The 20,089-nt window shown below is 39.1% G+C and overlaps 1 protein-coding gene across 2 annotated transcripts in view; it reads left to right on the top strand.

Moving 5' to 3' along the window:
* Positions 1–18,572, top strand: part of EVC (EvC ciliary complex subunit 1) — a 47,307-nt gene extending 28,735 nt beyond the window's left edge. Inside the window, exons 12-21 of one of the 2 annotated variants that reach the window (XM_057373478.1) lie at positions 2,168–2,380; positions 8,627–8,736; positions 9,295–9,505; positions 12,132–12,338; positions 13,091–13,235; positions 14,122–14,224; positions 16,159–16,285; positions 16,541–16,631; positions 16,899–17,010; positions 18,033–18,572. In XM_057373478.1, the coding sequence (XP_057229461.1) occupies positions 2,168–2,380; positions 8,627–8,736; positions 9,295–9,505; positions 12,132–12,338; positions 13,091–13,235; positions 14,122–14,224; positions 16,159–16,285; positions 16,541–16,631; positions 16,899–17,010; positions 18,033–18,114 (1,401 nt within the window). In that variant the 3' untranslated portion in view covers positions 18,115–18,572. Of the gene's footprint in view, positions 1–2,167; positions 2,381–8,626; positions 8,737–9,294; positions 9,506–12,131; positions 12,339–13,090; positions 13,236–14,118; positions 14,225–16,158; positions 16,286–16,540; positions 16,632–16,898; positions 17,011–18,032 lie in introns of both variants that reach the window. The other variant, XM_057373477.1, reaches the window with a different exon arrangement.
* Positions 18,573–20,089: the final 1,517 nt, after the last annotated feature.

The raw sequence follows: 20,089 nt of genomic DNA, 5'->3' as shown, positions 1-20,089 counted from the left end.
AACAAACCAGGCCCACAACTACACAGGTGACTAGGATGGTATAAATCCTGCCTCTATTGTTACAGGAACTTGTCACCCTAATAATTAAAGAGTAGGGGCAATAATCCTTCAGCACAGAATGCACCTGTGTAGCAAATGTTACCCTGATGATGGTGTCATGTCCAGATTGTGAGCAATCACTAGAAATGGGAAAAGTATTACCAGAAAATAGGTATTATGTTGGGTCTTTGACTCCTAATTCTCATACTTATGCCCACAACTCAGTTTCAAAAAACCATAGTCCAATTTGCAAGAATTCRGAATAYTCTGATTAAAGAGATTAAAGAAAGCCAGTGGGAGTTGGATTCTGAAAATCCTGCCTTCTTTAAACAGCAAGAGAGTGGAAAGAGCTGAGACAGCTCATCTCAAAGGTGTAGTGAACACATTTTGTAGTGTTGTGCCTCAATTTTATCCATAAGAAGAGGTTACTGCAGGGAGCTGTTAAGCTGTTTATTGTTTGTGAAACAGCTAATTAATATGGTGATTAGCATCCTAGAGGGATCATAGGAGGAAAATAATAATTTAGTACTCAGCACACAGCTGGCATATTTTACAATAAATGAGAAATATAAAACATTTTTAAGAAATCAATCAGTTCAAAGGATGTTCATAAACCTAAACATGGAACAGATAAAGAGATAAAGGTGCTGTGGAAACCGTGCATGAACCCCAAATTTATCATTATGGGGGCACAGAACTACATTTTGCATTCAACCTAAGTTCTGGTCTTTATTTCTGAGTTCTTCTCTTTTCATTTTAACATCCCCTATTGTCTTTATTGAGGGTTTTTTGTGTGTGTGTGTAGTTGTTCTTTTTTTTAGTATTTGTTATTTTCTGATCAATATCTAGTAGCTGGAATAGCTCTTACACAACAGTACATTATCACAGTGCATGCCAYTCCACCCCTCAAAAAAAAATCTACTAGAACTTTCCTTGTCTATGAGCTGTAGGCAAACATTTTTGACATCTTGATAAATATCCCTGTGTTTCTATTGAGATGTTCTAGGATTTGATCATCTAAGAAATTGTAATTAAACCTATATTTAAAAGATGGCAGCAGCTAGAAGACCTGACTTGTTCTTGTAACAGAGATCCTTAAAAGAGTTTTAAAAATATTATCAGTATTTTAAAGAAAAGAAAGAAATAGAAATATTTTCAGGAGGGTTAAGACTGGTTTGCAATGAAACYATTACAGCTAGGCAGTAAAGCTTTTTGGACTGGTGGGATCTAGCAGAGCTCATACAAAAATAGCTCTTTATCCTGCAGGAATACTGCAACSTCCATGTGACTTTCCAGTGTGGTTTTGTTCTCTTTTCAGCTGGGAAAGCTACCTGGCCCGACTCCTTCTCCTCAGGAATTATCTCAAATTGTRCCAAGTTTTCCAGTACAGCTCCTATCACTACTGTGTGTTTGACAGTGAARCTAGAACAGAGTTTTTGGTTTGGATGCCATCCGACTAAATCRCCCAAACACTCCTTGTGAGTGAAACAGCCTCAGCAATTAAAAACTGCTMATATGGGACTAGTTTCATTAAAACCACCAGAAGACACTTTTTTCCTAGGCTTGAAACTGTTCTGCATCAGGATGAATTTGAATAATTCTGTTCTTCAGGCATTGAAGAGTGCCATATTTTGAAATACAAACTGTTTACATGACTAATGTCACTTTTGTGTAGCTAAAAGCCATACTGTCCCTTTTACTCTTCCCTCTTCATTCATTTCTTACCACACCTGTGAAAATGTGCCTATGAGGTGTTTTGCTAYACCAGATTCTTTCCACAGCAACTTTCAAAATAAATCCCCATAGCCAGTAAAACATTTTCTTTTCTACTGCAGTCACATGTGGGCAACAGTTAGGGTTCAGAGTCTTATGTGCTTTTGCCACTGTTCCATTTTAAATGCTTTGTGTAGCTTGAACCAAACTATTTAAGTTGTTCCATCTACAAAGTTGGTCTTTTTAGCTGAAGCCTTAGTGGCATAGAATTTTAGCTCAAGGAGTTGRTCACCAGCCCAGTGTATTCCCACAGTTCCCTCACTGGCATTGTGGAATRTGCAGTGAAACAGCTCCAAAGGGCCAGGGGTTCACTTTGTCACCTGWCTCTCTCTGTCCCTCTCTGTCCCTCTSTTAGGAGCTGTACTCTAAAGCTTCCCRTGCTTTAGCAGAGTTGGTGACGGAGCTGTTTCTTCAGACCCTGCCTGTGGTGACTGGCCTCTCYGTAAGAGAATGTGAGCTTCTGAAAGAGGAATGGCAGGAGAAYGTGGTCCCTCAGCTGGAGAAATGGGAGACCCACCGCCAGAGACACTGGAAGCTTTTCCAGGAGCAGCTAYTGAAAGAAAAAGAAGTAAGATCCATGTTGTGGTTTGGGACCTCAGGGTCTAAAAAAGGATATGGAAAAAGAAATTATCAAGATACTTACCTGTGGGGAGTGTTTTGTGTATAAATGTATAGGCTGGTGCAGCCACAGCTCCAGGCTYAGGAGGGTCAGTTTTACCTGCAGTATGGAATGAATATGTATGCTGTGCATGTAGGCTTGCACAGAGGAGTCAGGGAGTAATTACTGAACATCTGTCCACACTGTTTGACAGCTTTGTCAGCACATAAACACTGCTTGGCAAGGCTGCTGTCTGATGTCCTCAACTCTTCAGCATCTAGAGAAACAGTTCAATAACATGTGAATGCAGTTTACAGGCAAGGAAGCCTTGCAGTGATAAATATTGCTCACTAATTTTATRTAAGAATACTGTAATATAATACTATAATAACTGGAAGTATATGATGCATATTTTATATAAACGTACTCTTTGTTCTGAGAGGGTGAAGAAACAAACATTCAGCTTTCCTGCTCTGTTGTGCCCACCATAGGAGGCATTGACACCAGAGGAGAAAAGCARCTAGAGTCAATGCAGAGGCAGGTGCCTAGCAGGATTTGGGACACAAATACACATTCAGTTTATTCATGCAGTGCCGTGTTTCTGTTAACATTGTTTCTAACACAGCTTAGTCAAAGAAAGACCTTCTCCATTCAAAGGTATGTCCTTCTCCATTCAAAGGTATGTCCTTCTCCATTCAAAGGTGTGTGCTGCAATGTACAGAGTGACTGGAACTTCTTAAATAGAAGGTCAGCAGATTTCTTTAGCTGCCAGAATTATTTCCCTTGCCCTCATTCTCCAAAGTGCCTGGACAATCCAGTACATTGTTAATGAGTACTGAGCAAGACCYTAATTGTTACAGACTATGTTAAGGTGTTCAACTTTTTCACCCACTCRTATTTAGGATTCTGCCATAAAACACTGTGATTCATGGCTTCSTTCTAAATCTGGTAGAGTTGTTTGCTAACCAGTGGGTTTAGAACACCCTTGGAAATACAAAAGTAAAAATATTCACTGGAAATTCTCAGACATTTGCTTTCTTCCTTCCATATTTTCATTGCTCTGGAGTTGTGCAACATACATGTCCCTGATCTTTTTATATTTCCKTTATTGTAACTCACCTGTTTTGAAAAACTATTCTGTTTTTCTGTTTTGGKGTCACAGGGCTATCTAGCAAAATAAACTAAACTGTGCTTGGGACCAASCACTGATACCAGTGGGTCTGCTCAYSTGCTTAACTGTGGGCATTTGTATTTTCCAGGGCTGCTGACTGGCATTTAGTGTTTGATTTTGTCATACCTGTACTTTTAGTCATTAATGAAACAATGGCTGACCTCAATTTTTTTTTTATTTTTAATTTTGCTCCTTTTTATCAAGGATTGGCTTGAATGCCTGACTTGTCAAGTTTAAACCTTGCTGTTCATTTTCGCATTCATCAAGGGTTCACAGGTTGCTTGTCCTTGTATGTGCATGGCCTGAGCAGCCTGGTCTGGCTGGTGAACTACGAGCACGTCTCACAGTGCACAGAGCCCTAATCAACATGATGGTGTTCACTGCCATAAAAAACCACAGAGAAATAGGAGGTGCTGGTGTGCAACTTCTGAATAGTGTCAGAGTGCATGTTAGGGCACCTCTGCCATTGTTCAGGGCCAGAGGGGATGTCTTTAACAAACAAGAGACTCACCACAGAGGGGACTTCTCAAGCCTAATATCTTGTTCCAGAAATGCTGTTTGTACGTTCCTGTGTTGCTATCAATGGATACGCTGGAGTGGAGTGGAGAAACCACACCCTGAGAGTTTTTTTCCAAGGATTTAAAGGATTAGTTCATCTCCAACACTCAGCTGCTTGGTAATAGCTCTTTGGACAGTATTGTGTGATAGATTCATTGTATGTGAATTCAGGTGTTCTGATCATGCCCAARTGTAGGTTATTTAAAATAGAAAATTGACTTTCCATCACTTTCAATGTACCCTAGCATTCCTAATGTAAAGCAGATGACTTCCTAGCTAAAAAAAAAATTAAAAAAAGGGTTTGCTGACATCATTAACAGTAATTACTGAGGTATAAAGCTGCATAGAAATTAACTTAGCAATGACAGAGCTCTCCCATTGGTCTCTGATTCACCAGCACTGCCGCTGGGCTTTATTCAATATAAAAATCTCCTGAGTGGCAGACAGAGCTGTCCTAAGGACAAGTGATTCTGCAGGATAAATTCCAAGAAGATATAAGAGTTTCTCTTAGTGAGAAGTTCATCTTGTGATTCCTCAAGACAATATTCTGTGCAGGAGCTTAAGTACCTTTTATAACTTAATGTGTGTGACTTTTTGGAAAGGATTTTAACTAGACTGGAAAAAAATCTGCTTTATCTCCAAAGAGAGCATGCAGGGAGATAATTATTCCACCAAAGCTAGGCTTGCAAATTTTCATGAGACTGAAAAGCATCCCAGCCCATTATGTTCAAATACAAAGTGYGTTTCTTGTCCCTTTCCTGGTATAAACACAGCAGCATGAACATTTAAGCAGTAAGCCAACACTTGCATCCTACAAAAAGGAACACTTGGTTTCCACCTTAAGAAGAAGAGATATTGAGCACCTGTGACAGATGATTATGTCATTTGGGAGATCTCAAAGATGTTAGAGCGCCGACTGTGACAAAAGATCCATAAATCAACCGTCATATTCAGGCCTTTGATAATCAGGCATTTTGCASCAGGAGATATGTCTTTCATTTGCCACTCAAAAAATGTGCTGTGCTAAGAGTTACACAGTCACCTGATTTACAGGCTTGGGAAATCTTAACACCAGAAGGCTTTTCACCAGGGTATTTATGTGTGCTTTTCAAGGTTGTTCTAAAAGGCATTCTTCCCTTTTACTTGAACCACCTTTTTTTAGATGATCTTTTCTAGCATTTATACATGTCTGGAATAGTATGTCCTTTGGGGGAAAAGAATCACTTTTACAACTCAAAAGAAAAAAATCCGTTTCATATATCACTTTGCCTTATAGGCTTGAAGATATGAGTGAGGCAAATGGGAGTAAATGACTAATGGAAATAAATATTGAGCATTTTCCCATATAGTCCCTAACKCATGATTTCTGTAGAGAGCAGTTTCAGGGAGCTGAGGGACTCGCTTGGCAGTCAGTGTGCATCTCACCCCATCTACAGGCTGGGATGGAGAAATCACTTTCCTTCCATTCCCTGAATTATCTCTGYTAAAGATGTCAAAACAAATGAGAGGCATATTCCCCACCTTTACTGCCAGGGAGTAATGCTTAACTTCAGCAATGCTTCAAGAAATTTTGTAATGGATTTGTGACCAGGAAGCAAAATTGTTGGAAGCTCACAGAATGGAAAYGGGATGAGATTTCCATCCATTCCCACATCATTGCTTGACACCCAGAAAGCTGAACTGGTATCTGCTCACCAGTTTTGACATGGTGTGCATTTTATCACTTTCTCTTATTTATTTTTTGCTGGTTTTCCGCAACATGCCAGCAGCCTCAGCATTCCCAGCGAATATTTGCTGTCACCCTTCTGTCTCTGTGTGGGGTCTTCATGTGTTTTAGGGGTGGAAAATACCCAGCTCTACCAGCCCATCCCAGTGAGATGCCTAAGTGTTGCTTCCAATAAAATAAACAAAATATTSTTTTTATTCCAGCTGATCCTTTCTATCTTGATCATCTTCCTAATGGCCTTTTTGAGACAGAATAATGGTTTAGTATTTGGTCTAATTCTCAATCTTCCTTATTTATCATATCATCATAAATGTGTAATAATCCCTCTCCTTTCCTCTTGTTCTTACTACTTACACGACTGAGGTACTTTTACTGTTCAGTTTAATAACTGTATGCTGGAGGAATTTCTGCTGTATTCTCAGTTTCCCACTGGTCTCAGGGGTGCAGAGACATTTTATAAATTCTGCATGCAGATTACCTCAAATGCACTTTTAATGGAAAAGGTGACTCATTCTTTTCCTTTAGAAGAAACTTCACTGCTACAGAACTCGTCTGTTTCTTCATAAACAGAAGTAAAGAACAACTACAAGCCCTGTCTTTATCATTCTGAGTGCCTTTTTGGATAGGATATACTAATAGCTAGTGAGGTGCTATATTTTGGGTTCTTGGCTGTAATATTCTATCATTTACCATTCCGGTTGTAATTCAGATATCATCTCCTGTCTTATGTCTCTTGGTGATATATRCCCACATGCTGTTTGACTTGCCCTTCAAGAGCAACTTCTCAGTGAATAATCAGGTCTCAAAAAATGATGGAAACCCGCATCTGAGCCACAGTCTCTCACTGGATATAAAAATACTTCCGGAAAATAAAAGGTCATTTTCAGACTTTTTTAACTGCTGAAAGAGACATTAAAGTACACGATGTGATGGATCTACAAGGCATGTGCAGAGAGGTGTGAAACACTAGGAGCCATATCCTCAGAGCTGCTAAAGGGAAATGCTGATACAMTTATTACTTCAAGCAAGTCTTTGCCATCTGTCATGATGATACCTGGAGACCTGATAGACTGTAATTCAATGCTTGCAGCGTACAATCAGAGAAAACACTGTGCTCACTGTGCTCTGTGATTATCAGACTCACCTGGACTCAAATCAGTTGAGATCTGGCTACACAGGTACATCTGAGGCTCTTGCTGWGAGCAGTCTAGTGTGTCTCCAGTACCATGCAGATTTTTGGGGCTGTGCATCTCATGCTCAGCTGCACTCTTCCCATCTGTCACTTGTTGCTGACTGCCTGCCCATCCTTGTCAGGCATCCTGCTCAGGAACCTGTGTTTTGCTAAGGTTTTTTACATGGAGAGAGATCAGTTAGATGTGTCACTGTGTATACTACAAAGAAGGTGATAGCCATGAAAGAAATAAATTTTCTTGAAGCCAAAGATGATGAGATTTCTGATGTTCTATACTTTCCAGGGGAGTTTGTTCTGGGCTCACAGAGAAAGCCTCTCTCCTGCACAGATCACTGCTTCCCAAGAAAAAAGACTCTTACCCAGGAAGGCCCAGTACCCCTCCTAATTTCTAACACTTACAAATGTGAAATTTTACATTTGTGCTGTTTTTTGCACCACATGGAAATTAAACTCCAAATRAGCCACTCCCCCTGCCCTGCCCATTCCAGTAATGGAGTGGCAAAACCAAAGATTATGGGTTGAAATAACAATTTGTTGAAAGCKCAAGCCATGGAATAAGGAATACACAATAACAACAGCGATATTAATAGCAAAGATACACAAAAAGAGAAGGTGGCTGTACAGAATAACAACTGGGATGTGCCCACATCACATTAAGCTTCACCCTGTCCTGCAGCTGGGACAACATCTAATCCTTTGCTGGACATCCTGGTCTAGCGAAACATACGTGCCAGCCATAATTGAAAATGTAGTCCCTTGTGTTCTGAATGAGGCTGGAACACAAGGTGAGACTGTCAGACACCCTGGGTATAATATTTAATTTAGGGCTCTGGATATACCAGCAGGTAACCTGCTTTTATTCAGCTATCAGTAGCCTAAAATATACTCATCATTTTACAGTAAGASTAGGGCCTTACAACTATTTCAGCTTATGACTTATTATTCCTTAAATTCTGGCAATGCACTAAACTAAATMTTTTGTCCATATCTCCAAAAGTTTACAGTCTAATGACAAATCCATCAAAACTCATTTAAGGAGTAGATTCTTTGATCTGAATGCCACACTGAAGGAGCTGTAAACTTGCAGTCCATATACCTACCTAATCATGTAATCTCTATTTCCAGCTATTAGTAATGTGTACTATGACTAAGGTGTGATGGAAGATTATATCTTTATTTTGTTCAGTGAAAATAAAAACTATTTTCTCTACCAGTGAAAAGAAAAAAAACACAAACAAATAAGAAGCCTACTGCAACCTGCTGATAAGAGTTGATGCAATATTTTGCTCCGTATTGTTATTTTTCTGTTCCTTTGTTGCTGAAGCCAAAGAGGACACACAGCTCAGGGCTGATCCAAACTAGAGAAAAGCCTTTCTTTTCAGTGAGTTTTGTTTAAGATTTTGATAATTGAAAAAAAATCCCAAGTAGAAAAACTTGAATTCAGCATGAGTTTGTTTTTGAGAGCAAGGGATGACTTTTTTTTTAGCAAAATTAACCCTTGTTTCTTAAYGTGGTGACTGACTGAAATCAGAGTATCTTATATTTGTGATTTTTTTTCCCTGCTTTTAGGTCTGGATAACAGAATATGCTCTATCTGCTGTGATGCGAAAGCACCTTTCTGAGAAACAAGAGAGGATAATTCAAGGTGTCGTGAACCGACTAGGATGCCTCAGTGATGAGTAAGCACAGKTTCATCAGGGAGCAGTGGGRTAAAACTTCACTAATGCATGCACARATCAAACTTTGTGTGCATTGCATTGTGGAAAGCAGTGTTGAGGGATTATTAGAACAGAGGGACAATTGCTCTAGTTTTTTGTCTGAGTATCAAAAGCAAATAAAAATAGACATATCAAGACCTCTGGAAAGYAGAAAAARTAGTCTTATGTCATTTTGTMACTGGTGTGCTTTGTGGRTATCTTATGTGCGASYCTATGTCACACTGCAGTTGCAYTTTCTGYAAGGTAAAATGCTCRCTCCAGCAACATATAGATSATTATTTARCTATTTTATTTCTRTTTTCATTTTGATGTAACTTCAGTRGGACAGAACTAGAAGTGTAACSCAGCAATACYCATTCTTTATACCTGAGCAGCTTTCYAAGGCATGCTTTGTACAAAAACACATTGCACAAAGTAAAGAATAACTCTTGTCACCTTTAAGCAATGACTTTGCTGAACATAGGTGTGCCACACCAGCAAGCAGCTTCACTGATGGATTTTTAATGGTCCTTTTTCCAGGTCTGTTAACTACATATTGCAAAAACACCGACTTCTGCTGTGTTCAGTACTCAGAAGGTTAACCTTCCGAAGAGTTGGGATGGCAGCCCTGGCGTGCATGAGACTGTCCAGAAAGAAGAGTTTGCTTCAGGAGCTGAGAGAGCAACACACCCTGCAGAAGGGATCCTCCCTGTGCCAAGATGAGGACCAGTGGCAGTTACAGAAGGCAGTGGTAGGTATAATGTCCAGGTGGGTTGTCTCCAGAGRTCTCATATGCTGTGATATTTGACGTTAGAAGTAGAAGTGGAAGAATCTAAACCCCACCAAAAAAAAAAGTTCAAGTTCCAAGTAGAAAGAGAAATGTTCTCTGTCAAAAATGTGCCCTTTGGTGGCAYAGGAGGTCCTTGAGTGTGCCTGTTGTAGTTTAGGCAGACATTTTAAATTTTCCCTGGTGCTTTATTTAGTGTATAGCCATCTGTGATAKGCATTATCGTAGCAAGCTTATTTAGTGATTARTTTATATGAAAATACTAATGCAAGWAGGCAAGGATGTCAACATGTATAAAGGACTTTTGCAAAACTACTGCTTCAGGCTAAGAGAAACTCCTGCTAATTCTGCTAGGGATCATAATATGTACTTGAGAAGCTTTTACTTGAGCATTAGGAGAAATTCTTACTCCTGCCACACCTATCAAGTCCTTCYATACTGTCATAATTTTTCATTCTTTTTTCTCTCTCTCTGTCCATAAGAAGCTCATCATCCATTCCCAGTCCTCACAAATTATCTGGCTACTGTAGGTCAAGAAGACAAGGGAAAGCTAAAGGGATTTTTAGACATTATATTCTCATAGGCTACTTTCAAATCTGTGAGTGGTTTTAGTGTTGATCGATTAAGTGTTGTTGGTTATTTGATTACCTAGGTTGGATGTTTATGTAGAACATCACATTTCATATTTCATTCTCAGACAACCCTCCCAGCAGGTGTCAATGATAGCCCTTGCCCAACCCATTGCTGCTGCAAATATGGGTTGAACCCATCAGACACTTTGCAGCTCTGTGCTCCATGCTGCTGCCGTGTGGCTGAAAGATAAAGTTTTGTATCTCTCCAATTCCAATTTGTGTAATACAAACCCTTAATATTCATGAAGAGGAATAAGGAAAATCCGTATCCTGCCATTTTTGTAGTTGAAAAACATCAGTGGAAGCAGTTTCTGTTAAGTTWGAAAATATTACAAACTCATTAACCTTCAGAAGAAATAAAATATAAGATAAAATAAAATAAAGTACAAATGCAGATCTGCATTCATCTTGCTTTTCACTACTCCCTCTCACTTAGCTCACATGGAAACATTAATTGATGCAATCACTATGTTCCCTGATGAAAATGAAATGTCCTGGTATTGTGCTCCTTTGGCCTCTCTCCATTACAGCCTCTTTTCAAGCCAAACTAAAACCCATCTGACAAGAAAGTGACWAAAACTACACATATAAAATCCTTGCTGCCAAAAAAGTAGGGCATAGGTGTGGCACTGTGAAAAGTCAGGAGAAAAAAAACAGCCACTGTTACAAACAGCCGCCAAAACTAGAACCAATCTATAAGGAATTAAGGAAAAAGTTAATTTACAGACACTCAACCAGATTTTTAGACATAMTGTGTTGTTTTACCTAAACTTAAARTTTTGCTTGGGCCGGTTTAATACCAGTGGAGAATGTCATGTCTATCCATTGATTTAATATAGAATGTAAAACGTCTGTAATAAATCCTAGCTTGGGCATAATCACGTGACATTTGGTCTCTAAAAAAAAAGAAGCATTTAAATGACATTTGAACTGTCTGAAAAAAATCTCAAACACATGTCTGAGCTATAAACATGTCAAAACAGCCCAGCATTAATAGGAACATTATTATTATGATGTGGGCTAAGCAGGTTCTTTTCCTACTTGCATTTTGTATTTCCAAGAAGGCATTATATAGGCACTGTCAAATCCCCCAAAATACTTAAATGTTATTTAGCCTCAAGAGTGTGTATGTAAATGTAAGAAGGACATCAGCAACACAACAGAAGGCCATCTATGGCACACTTAAAGATGACAGAAAGGACCAGGCTGGTGAGCAGATACTATTGTTCACTAAAGAGAGTTTAGAAGAAAAGCAGATTTAAAAAGAAGCTGAGAAATGRAGGCAAGGATGATCCAAAGACCTCAAAGCATTTGAACTCTTCAGCCTAAAAAGCACGTGTCTTCTGGAATATCATAGGTTTTAAAATTGGTATCAAATATGTGAATAGAGAACAATTTTTCACATTTCTAATGAAAGAGAGCACATAGCAAAGTTATTAGATGGCAGATTCAAAATTAAGAAATGTGTGGATGAGCTTTAGAACTGATCACTAGAGGATGTTGTGCACATGGGTTTCAAGGGCTGTTACATACATTCACGACCTGTCCCAAGGGCCACTGGTACTCCAAAGGGTTTTGGTTTTCCCAAGGACAAATATACCAAGCTTCTCTCAGGTAGACCATACAAACTGTGAATATTCCTGGTGCATGGTTATACTTGCCTTGCCCCTGTGCATTTWATCTGCCATTATCCCTTACTGGACCCAGGATAGTTCACATGCATGTGAATACATCACTTGGAAATGACTGATGGGACAGGATGCAACTTTTACTGGGCATATCATGACAGTGGCAAAGACAAATGTGTTAAATGACTGTACAAATRTCCACTGTAAATTATATTATAATTATTAAAGCTGCAGCATTGTGAATGGGTGCAGGACTTGCTGTCAAAGTGAAGCTGACTACAATTGTTAACWTTCTTGAATAACAGTGCTGTCTTAYTGTCTGATTACCAGGAGTCCCACATTCGTGAAGAAGAGGAGAAGCTTGAGGAAGAAACACAAGAAACCAATTTAGAATTTCATCAGCAGCTAGTCACRGAAATCCAAGAAGCTCTTCAGTTTCTTCAGCAGCACATGGAGCAGGTGATTGGGCAAACACTGCTGCAGCATGCTCGAGAGGAARCTGGAAAAAAGAGTTCAGATGATGGACAGGACTTCAAGGTAGGGAAATGGTCAATAGCAGTTTTAAAAACCAGGGCTACTGTGCACAAATGGAAGGCAATTTAATATATGCATTATCCTATGCCTGGAAGTATCAGCAGAAGWTCTTTACAATCTGTGTTAAAACTGAGCATAACTTACAAAGTATTTACAAGCTAACACTTACGTAGCAGTACAGTATTTGCTACAGCAGCCAAAACAGGTTTTTTTAAGTCAAACACTGGTACAGAAAAACAATTGTGAGAATTCTTGATGGCAAAGAATAACAAAAAGAAGAAAGACATGGAGTGATTATGGTTTTATGATTAATTAATAGTGTTTGCGTACTAACAATTTAATATTGATTCATAGGTAAATAATTAAATAAAATTAAAATTAAAACTTGCTTCATAGATTAATAGATTTTTTCCAGAGTAAATATTTTAATTTTCCATTTAATGGAAAGTCACAGTAGAGCTACATGTATATTAGCTTGCTTTGCTGGCAGTTGGTTTGACTGTTAAGATGAGCTGTAGAGATTGATTGAATGACCCCTTCCCAGATGGAGATGAGGCAAATTAGAAAGATTTCGCTGCAATTTTTCTTGCTGAAATGTTGCATGGTTTTCAGTATCTCAGTCTGCCACRTTTTTAAAGCCATTTTTGAAATTCACAATTTTGTGTGCACATASCAAATTAGACTGGGTTTTTTAAACAGATAAAAACACTTTGGGGCTTGGAAAAATGAATTGTGACTTGTACTGTGTGATACAGGAGAGATTGGTGGAATCTGCTGTGGAAAGTGTGTATGGGACCAGCAATAACATCAACAGACTGGTGCAAAACTACTACCAGCAATTAGGAAAAATCACAGAAGGCTATGAAGGGAAAAAGCTTCAACACCTGAAGTCTTTACAAGGTTTGTATGATATTTGCAGCTATAAGACAATTCCCTCTCTCTCAGTTACTGTGCTTAATGTGAGGCTAGATTATTTTGCTTCTTCTGGCATCCCTTGACCTGGTAAATCTGAATTTAGTCTGCCTAGAACAGCCACAGGAAAAAAGGTGGAGTGAGCTCCCCTTGCACAGCCAGCCCAGAGTACATTCAGTAACTGCTGCCTGATGGTGCAGTCGGTAGGAAAGGTGCCTGTCAGCCTCTCTGAGTGTTCAGAAAAGGTTGGATGCTCCCCAGGTGAAGGTTKTGTACCTTGATCTGTTACATTCCCATCCCTCTCCTCCTGTTTCATGTGAGAGCAGTGCTGTGGGGTCCTGTCTGTCGGGTGTGCCCAAGCCTTGCTGCCAGGCAGGACTTCAGGGGCACAAATCTGGAGGCTGGTCAGCAGATCAGCACTAAACCACAGAGTGTGAGCATGTGCAAAAATACCCAGAAGAGTTTGCTATCWATTGAGGGGACACCTTGTGAAGTTAAGCATTCCCAGGACTGAGTCACTCCTGAGTGGAGGTTTTCTTTACATGGTATTTTTTGTTTAGGTGTTACAGTTCTTGCTTAAGGCATCAAGGTCTTTTTATAAAATTTCTGCTTTGAATTCCATGTTGATCAGTTAGCCTAGTGGGAGAAGTAGGCAAAATAGGAATTCAGTGACATTCCTATCTTAGCCAAAGGATGCACAAACTATTCTCTGTGCAACAGATCACAGTGGCAGTGTGTGAGAAGTACTTGATATCCCTAATGAGCAATAACTATTAAAACTACCTAGAACCGTGATTAATTTGTGGTAAATGTTGTSACAACTCAGAGTTTTTAATTTTGAGCAGAAAATTTTACAGAAGCATTATTTCAGCAGAAAGAAATGAAAGGATCAGGCTGAAGAATAAAGAGAATGAACTGGCATTGAAAGAAAAACACAGCAAAGGCCTCCTGAACGTGTCGTCCACGGTCCACCAAAGGTTAGACCAGGCAGCAGCGCTGCTCTCTGTTTAAACTTCATGAGTGATTGCAGATCTACATAAATGTCTAGCTGAATAAATGTCTTGAGTTTGCATTTTATACTTGTCTTTGATGGAAAAGAAGTATCTGTTGCCAAATGATGTCTGCCCTTTGATCTCACTGAATTACTTTCTTATTAAATAAACTTTTTGAGCGTTATTAGTTACAGATTAAAGAACTATACTTAGGCACTTTGAAAAGAGAACGAAATACAATGCCAAAGCATATGCCAGATTTTAAAAGAAATGTAATATAAATGTAGGATGGGAATCAATGCTGTCTAATTCATTACATTCCTGCCTTTATACTTTGAACATCAGAAGTTTGTTAGTTTGCTATGGCAAAAAGATATACCATACTGAAGAGAAAATGTTTGAAGCCCAAAAAATACTCAAAAAGGCAATAAGTATTCAGTGAATGCCTTGGACAATCAAGATTACTTGCACTAAATTTAGAGTGGAATCCCTGAAATGTTACTTAAAGAAAAATTTTATTTAATTAACTCGTGATTTTATGAAACTTTAAGTCCCGATGAAAAGCACTGCAATTAAAAAGGAGCAAGTTGTCATAAAAAGCTGCATGGCTTGTCATGTACATGATACATTCTTGTAATAATTTCATCTCTTGACTTCTTAATCCACAAAAATACAACATCTTCAATTTTGACATTGTAAAATGGTTAAATCTTTCTTTAGACATTCTGCTTCTTCTMAATTGAAAGAAATCATTGCCCTCTTTTTCATCCCTATTTGAATTAGTTATAGAAGTGGATTTATGTAATWAAGGGTTTCATAAAAGATCTGTTAGTTATTCATTATCAAATTWATAATTTATTCTGACACATGAATTCACTTCTATCTGTTGTCTTATTTTTTGCTCTCATAATCTATTATAGTATGTTAAAACAAAGTACAATTACATTTGCCTTCTCACAAGCAGAAGTGTGGTATTGAGGAATGTAACTATTCAGCATCTAATCTGATCTCATAACCATCAGTAATCAAACCTGTTATTCTATTGCCATTTCAATTTCTTTTATGGTCCAGTCCTTTGTAAATTAATGACAAAGTTTACATTAATTTGTCTAACTCCTATAAATTTGATATTGTTTGTTTTATTGTTATATTTCTTTTCACCCTTAATGCAAGGTTAAGAGTGTGAGTTCAAAAAGCAAATTTTGAAGGTAACCTGTGTAAGCAGTGACCATTACAACAGCAGCTTCATTCAGTGCAAATGTCAGAAACAATTAGTTTTGCCTCATTCCCTGAGGAATTTGATGGGTGATTGGCAGCATTGCTTAAGGCAAGATCAGGCAAGAAAACGGAAGAAATATAGATGCAGCAAACTTGCAGSCATTCAGGTTGTACTGTATTAATAATAATCCTTAACCAGAGAAGTAAAACACATAAGGAATACAGTTGTTAATGCTTTCAATTGCCAAGTTTTGAATGACCATGTTTCTGGCTCAGTCTGGTACTGAAGAGCCCTAATGAAATGCCTAATTCTTAATCCTTTATCCTCACACCTGATCTGTGAACAGCTTGTCCCTTTGGCAAGCACACAGTAAAGCTGTCCCTAGAAACATACAATGGTTTTGAAAGYAGACTTCTACTTAGAAGCTGAATTCCAGCTCCCAAAGTCCAGGCATGGACCTCCAAGCTCTTGTAATTCCTATTTCCAAAAGGACCTTGTATCCTATGGGCAGCCAAGGTGGGTTATTAAAATAAGTGAATCTAAAAATCTACCMCAAAATTTTCTGTCCCAGCAGGAGCTGGCTGGGCCAATACTGTTAATGAGCCTTTCTCTCTACAAAATCTTCTGCATAGACTTTGGCAGGATTGTGTTCCTCCCTTGCACAGAACAACATCTTCACATTGACATTTCTCTTGACCAGGATAGTGCTACAGCAAAAGAAGATTTTGGCTCAGTTTGAACTACAGCAACAAACTCGTCTGGAGTCTCTGAAACAGAAGCTGCTGGGATTGCATTGCCTGGAAACTGAGTTGGAGAATCAGCTGAGGGTAAATCAGGGGAAAATGGTTCATGGGTCTGAAGCATTCAATGGCAAAACACGGGACAGACTATAAGTGACTCTTTGCTGCTCTAGTTGAAATCAGTGCTAGGATTCACTGCTGTCTTTAGGAACATTTCCCTGATGCTGGCCATGTAGTTTCCTGTGTTTCTGCAGTGACAGGCCTGTTGTCATGCCACATGTAGAATAACATAACCCAGAACTGAGCTGTGTTGAGGGTTTGCTGCTTTGTCCTTGCACACAGGAAGCAGAGCAGGACTTTGTGAGTGAGTTGGCTGTGCTGACCCGAGTTCCAGTGACYGTGAAGAAGCCTTCCAAAAGGAGCAAGGCAGCAGGTTTGTATTCTCCTGAATGGTTTAAAAAAACCCACATAATTCCACGTATCAGTGCAGATTTTGCAATTAACATACCAGAGTTAACCAGTGGTAAAAAAAGCATTATGCTAGTCTGATGTAAAGTGGAGTGATTTCCTTGGCATAATAATAGGTATGTATGAAGTGTTAGAGTGTATTTTTTTGCATTAGGTTAATCAAAACCAAACAAGCTCTGCTATGTGTGATTCTTTTTTTTTTTTTCTAATTCGCATGCATTTGGCAATTCAGGTGAAAAAACAAATTCCAAAAGACAGACCTTTCAGTCACCCAGATCAGCAGAAAAAGATGATTCTCATGAAAATATTCAACAGTCCCACGGAATGACTTCTGACTTATGCAGGTACATTAGAAACTAAAAATATGATATGTGAAAAGTTATTTATTAAAAAAATCCCTTTTTTAATATAAGAACTGCAAACTSTACTTCATAAGGAGATATGTCAATCAAACTCAAAACATAATGCCTACACTAGCTGAGSTTCCTTAATATTTACTTCTCACAGGTACTTAACCTTTTTCCCCCTTAATCTTTTTTAAAGTTACRAAATTCATCTGTGTTTGCTTGTCTGTGCTGCTGTGTATTTTATAACTAAYTGATTAAAGGCAGAAAAATGAGRAATACTGTTTCCAAATTTCTTTTATTTAGTTTTTTTTTAAACCTGAGTCACAGACAGCATAAATCAGCAGAGACAAGTGAATTCAATGGAACTAGGCTGAAATGTAGCAACCAAAATATGGTCTGTGGTATTTAGGCTTTCAACTTCCATCTTTATTTGAGGAACAAAGGCAAGCGCCAGTCTTTGGCTGATGAGGGTAGCAGCTCTAACAATGATTTTCTTGATAGATGTTTCAGTTGGCTTGTGCTGGGGTGCTAACTAGGGGAGAAGAAACGGCTACAAACCTGAAAGATGCCAGCTGATCAGTACGGGCAGATCAAACCAGCCAGCTGGTCACTGGGGCTTGATATATTGAGCAGAGAAAATCCCGCTGACAGGCAAAGCAAACAGTTGGTTCTCAGGAGCCACAGGCCTTTGGGGAAAAGTATTTATCCCCTGAGTGACCTCAGCCTGGGACTGACTCGAGGAGATGGCTCCTTTCCCTGATGGCATCAGCCCTTTTCACACACTCCTTTCCCACAGCCAGCAAGGGATACRTGTGCAGGGAAAAGGGACCCAACAAAGGAACGTTTATCTTGTTGCAACTTTGTTTTGGCAGCCTCAACAGAGGCAGCTGAAACAGTGTGCAGAAGTTATACGGCAAGTGCCTTTCTTTTACCAAAATTAATTTAGTTTCAGAGGGGAGTATAGCATTTAAAAAACTGTCTGCGATTTTGGTTTTTTTTTCTCTTGTTTATTCTTTCAGAGAKTTGTCACAGAGTTCACATGAAGGGGAGACTGAACCAAGGAAAAACTCAAAGATGTTAAAAAAGAAAGGCAGCAGGTAGTAAAAGCCTGTTTGTGAGCCGTCTGAACACAGTGTACCAAAGATTCTTTTGGGGAATCTCAGCATCTATAGGTACTTACTGAGCTGCTTTGCTGAGGAACATTGAAGAAAATCAATAATAATCAATAAATYCTTTTTAGCTGCAGACCAAGAATCAATCACAACTTCCTTTAGCTGTTAATAACATTCCCTCTTGGTTTCAGTAAGAGGGAACAAGGAAGTCTTTAATACAAGCTCTTTGAGATAGCTTGGGTAATATGGAGGGGAGATSGTTTCAGACTTGAAATATACCTGAGGAAAGTGAGCTTCTTGGATAACAAATGCACTCTTAGCCCAGGTTGGTGTATCTCAGTAAGGTTTCCTCACAATAGGGATGTACTTTTGAGCCCAAGATGYGGTACATGAAGTCTTTAATATTTTGTGATTGTTACTCTGGCCTAACAAAAAGAGACAAAAATGTAAAGACCTCAGATGGTATTGGTACATCAAAATATGACATTTGGTCTCTCTTTTGTTACATTTTCCTACTTCAGTCCTGTGTATGCTTTTTAAAAGTTGTACAAAAATTTATATATATATTTTTCTCTGCCTTTGTCTCAGAATTCAAATGATTACTTTTAGAGAAAGTGCGACAAAACTGGTTTACTCTTYCACTTTTTATACTTCAGTTTCTAGTCTTCTTCTTAAGTGCACCCTTTTGTTTCTGATATACATTGTTATGCTCATTACGTTTCCTATGGGAATTCTTGTTATGCAAAGCAGTTMATTCTTACTGGCTGTACCGAGCACCTGTATTGTGTAATAAATTTCCCCACTTAAGCAATCTTACAGCTTTCATGAAGTGGAAATATTCTGCCTTTTTAAAAATAAACATATATTTTGCTAATGAAAAGGTTGTCCTTTGGTGCAGGAGGGAAAGTGCTACATCAGTTACACAGTTTGCCTCAGACAAAAGTGCTGCTGTACAGATCAGTTCAGCAGGCAAGTTACACACGAGTGTCAAATGGTTCTTTTCCATTTTAGTTGTAAAAACTAATTTCTAAATTGTACCMTTTCAAGCACTTGATTCTGGTATTTCAGCACTTTAGCTCTGTGATCTCTCTGCTTTCCCAAGTCTGGACATTTTAGTTGCTGATTGTTCTTTTATTYTTAATTTTGTAAGGGAAGCAACCTATTTCTGTTGTGTTGAACGTGTTTGGCTGTGCAGTGCTCCCTTTACACGTGGGAGAGGGAGCTGCTGCCATTAGAGCCGATGATGCTCCAAACCCCTCCTTAGGGTGCAGCAGAATCACTCGAGCGGTCTCTGATCACCCGAGTGATTTCTGAGTACCAAATGGGGTCTCCGCGGTGCTTTGCTTTCAGACTGGCCTGGAATGGCTTTTTCCCTTCATTAGGAAAGCAGGAGTTGTGTTGTCTGAAAAGCAGGGCAGCAGTGCCCTCTCCCGGGCAGCGGGCGGTGTTTAATCCCCTCGCCTGGTGGGGGTGATGGGCAGGGAGCTCCGGGAAGGAGCCGGGAGGGTCCCTGTGCTCGCTGCGATCCCCACGAGTCCCCCCAGGTACGGGTGCAGCCACCCCCCTGCCTTCCAGCTGCCTGGTTTKCCTCGGATGGAGTTTCTGCAGACCTTTCTTTTCTCCCACACTCACATCAGCAATCTCCTGTCAAAACACTCGTTACTCTTGTCCCTGTTAGTGACTTCAGTCTCCTTGAGTTTCTCCATGGATGCACCGAGTTCCTGTTCAATGCCATGTGCAGATGTCACTGCCTGTCAGTGAGGCAGATATGGAACAAGGCAGGGTTTAACTGGACCAAGAAACAAGTGCAGAAAATGCCAAACAAAGCTCAAAGCAGTTGCTTTGCAGTTAATACTGTTGAACTGTTATGTGTGTTATATATGTTATAACTGTTATATATGTTATGTTATGTTATGTTATGTTATGTTATATATGTTATATAACTGTTATATATGTTATGTTAT

This window comes from Malurus melanocephalus, unplaced genomic scaffold, assembly GCF_030028575.1.
Source record: "Malurus melanocephalus ecotype Western Australia unplaced genomic scaffold, MMel_1.1 scaffold_199, whole genome shotgun sequence".
Lineage (NCBI taxonomy): Eukaryota > Metazoa > Chordata > Aves > Passeriformes > Maluridae > Malurus > Malurus melanocephalus.
The sequence above is the reverse complement of the archived record's forward strand: the minus strand, read 5'-3'. Positions and strand labels throughout refer to the sequence as shown.